The sequence below is a fragment of the Fusarium tjaetaba genome (genome assembly GCF_013396195.1).
Source record: "Fusarium tjaetaba strain NRRL 66243 chromosome Unknown NRRL66243_c0000282, whole genome shotgun sequence".
NCBI lineage: Eukaryota > Fungi > Ascomycota > Sordariomycetes > Hypocreales > Nectriaceae > Fusarium > Fusarium tjaetaba.
The window spans coordinates 458-3,051 of NW_023501478.1; the positions used below are offsets into that span (position 1 = coordinate 458).

A 2,594-nucleotide genomic window follows, 5' to 3' on the forward strand; every position below is an offset into this window, starting at 1 on the left:
GTATCCTGGGTACAGCGGGGCGTACCCGCGCTTCAAGACCTGGCACGGCACTGCGGATAATCTTGTTTATTACAGGAATCTTCTTGAGCAGATTAAGGAGTGGTCGACGCTTCAGGGTGTTTCGTTTAGTCGTAACGAGACTAACACTCCTCAGTCGGGCTATACTACCATGATTTACGGAGACGGAACTAAGTTTGTTGCTGTTTCTGCTGCTGGAGTTGGACATGTCGTGCCTACTCATGAGGATCTTGACTTCAAGTGGTTCGGTCTTTCTTAAGAGCCGCTGTTGTTGGAAACCCGCTGAAGAGAGATACTGTCAGATGCTGAGTTGATGCTAGGGAGGGAAAATGTTATGATCCACGTGGAGGAGAGAAACAAGAGCAACATCAAGGGTAGGATAAAGGGCAAATTGTGTACATAGTTTTTCTACTACATTCTTCTCAGTACATAACAACTTCATTCGTTTAGCCAGGTCGCTACTGGCTTTCATACTGCCGAGATCTTCATTCCCCTCGATTGTGGAGTAGTACCCACCGCTTGATACCTGGAGGAATCAACGCCAAGGCGGCTTATCGTCAAAGCAATGCCTCTGGGCTATAGTCTCGATGAAATAAAAAGTCAATTAGAATAACAATACGCTGTTTTATTAATAGATCATGCCTTTAAAATAGTCCACGCTATTCTCCACGTTCTTGTTTCATCTTCATTCCTCCGGCGCACTAACAGGTCCAAGTCCCAACGCCAAAACTCAAAATGCTCTGAAACGCAAGACTTAGCGCACCTGGACAGTTTAGCGCAGTCTAAAACAGCGAAAAACGTGGAATAACATTTGAGGGTGCATAAACCAGCACAGAATCTCATCATAATCTTTAATTTTATCATCAATCTCGGCATGAGTAAACAAAATGCTTGCTTAGATTGGCCATTTTCTTACCCAAGCGTTGAAACTGATATAACGAGCTGTTTCATCATGATCATCCCAGCAGCCAAACTACAGGATATTCTCCCAGCTATCGCAGATCAAGTCATTCTTTACAATGGTGCCTCAACCTCTCAACCTTGCCAAGAGCTCTTTTCTCTCAGCTCCAGCTGCACGAGCCTTTGGACCCAAGACACCAACAGATATACCCAACTTCACCCAGACCTCAAGTCCCCCATGCATCATGGCTCCAAGACAGCGTCGCCGCGCTACAGTCATCGCACTCAACGGCAGAACACCGCCCCACTTCGCGTTACACTCTCCCCCTCGCAGACGCAAAAGCGCGACAGAACGTCGCAAGAGTTTGCAGCCGCATTTCTGCTCAGCTCAGAATCTTACGTTGCGCAATCCGAGCAATGGACTCCTGCAAAAGGGCTCTGCGAAATGCGACAGTTCATGTGATGGCACTTCGGGTTGGGATATACAATTGACCGAGCTGTGCGTCGAGAAGCCAGATCGCGGGGCTTTACGATCTCCGGCGTTGTTTGCGCCTTGTCGCTGGAGTATTCCTTCACCGACGCCAGGGAGTTCTTTTGAGAATAGTGATCAGGTTTATCAGTTTCGAGATCACTGTGATGGAAATCGTAAGAGCAGGCGGGCTACGTGGGCATTTGATGTGGATGGGGTCCCGAACAAATTGCCGTCTTGTCCCTTTTGGACATATTCATAGTATCCAGAGATGCTGGTGTCATCAACGGAGGGGAGTGTTCGGTTTTTTGTTGACCTTGAGCTATCCGAGCTGCGATTGATGGCCAGGTATTCGTTCTTGGGCAATTTCTATGTAAGGAGATGAGAAGCTGTATTTGCGAGCAACATGATTTATTCAATTTGACATTTATACAAAATTAAAGGTGGCATATCGTATCGCGCTATGGTTGTTGACTAGCTGGCCGGGCTGTGTCGGCGGTCTGAGTCATCCGGTATACGAGCTAATTTTTGAGTCAGCCTTACCAAAAGGTGACAAACACCATCTAACATATATCGCTGTACTTCATCATTGTACTTTCCCCTTCTCCATATTTCTCTTTTCCTGCCAATCAATCTTTTTTACGAGGTCAATCACAATGCGGCCATCACCACTCGAGAGATCGCGTCTCTGCGATGCATGCACCCACGCATGTTCAATGTCCATCGTCGGCTGTACACAATATACCTGTCAAACCCACCGATCCCAATTCCTCAAAAATAATCCGAACCCTTATATCAGTACCTGGGATGCTCTGAACGACACATCGCGCTGGGCGAAATGGTCAAAGTCAAAGCGCGACTTTCTGGAGGAGACGAATTCATCAGGCTGCCATCTCTGCATCATAATCGCACACGCCTTTGATGAAACCTCTAAAGAGATCTTTCAGAATCTTGGTAGTGATGAGGTTGTACGGCTTTGTTTTAAATATCGCACTGTTGAGCGAGATCCAAGCGGGAAGTTGGGTTTCGATGAGAGGACAAATATGGCGATTACGGATATTGCGTTGGGAATTGATTTACCTGATGAGTTTTGGCTGGCGATTAGGTCGGATAACGGGTCAGCGTTGGAAGATGTGTCGTTTGATCTGCGAATGCGGCCACTTGAAGGTCAATTTACGAGGGGGCATGGGTGCAAAGAATATGACTG

General features: G+C 47.0%; 2 protein-coding genes across 2 annotated transcripts in view; both read left to right on the plus strand.

Annotated features, from left to right (window-relative positions):
* Nucleotides 1-970: 970 nt before the first annotated feature.
* Nucleotides 971-1,381, plus strand: FTJAE_11508 (uncharacterized protein; the record flags this gene model as incomplete). The annotated part of the gene is made up of 1 exon (XM_037344457.1): nucleotides 971-1,381. The coding sequence occupies one exon, from the start codon at nucleotides 971-973 to the stop codon at nucleotides 1,379-1,381; it is 411 nt and encodes a 136-aa protein (XP_037201418.1).
* Nucleotides 1,382-2,043: 662 nt separating this feature from the next.
* Nucleotides 2,044-2,594, plus strand: part of FTJAE_11509 (uncharacterized protein) — a gene marked incomplete at both ends in the record, with an annotated part of 2,256 nt that continues 1,705 nt past the window's right edge. The window contains one exon of the mRNA XM_037344458.1: nucleotides 2,044-2,594. This exon is cut by the window's right edge and continues 1,705 nt beyond it. Coding sequence (XP_037201419.1) covers nucleotides 2,044-2,594 — 551 coding nt within the window.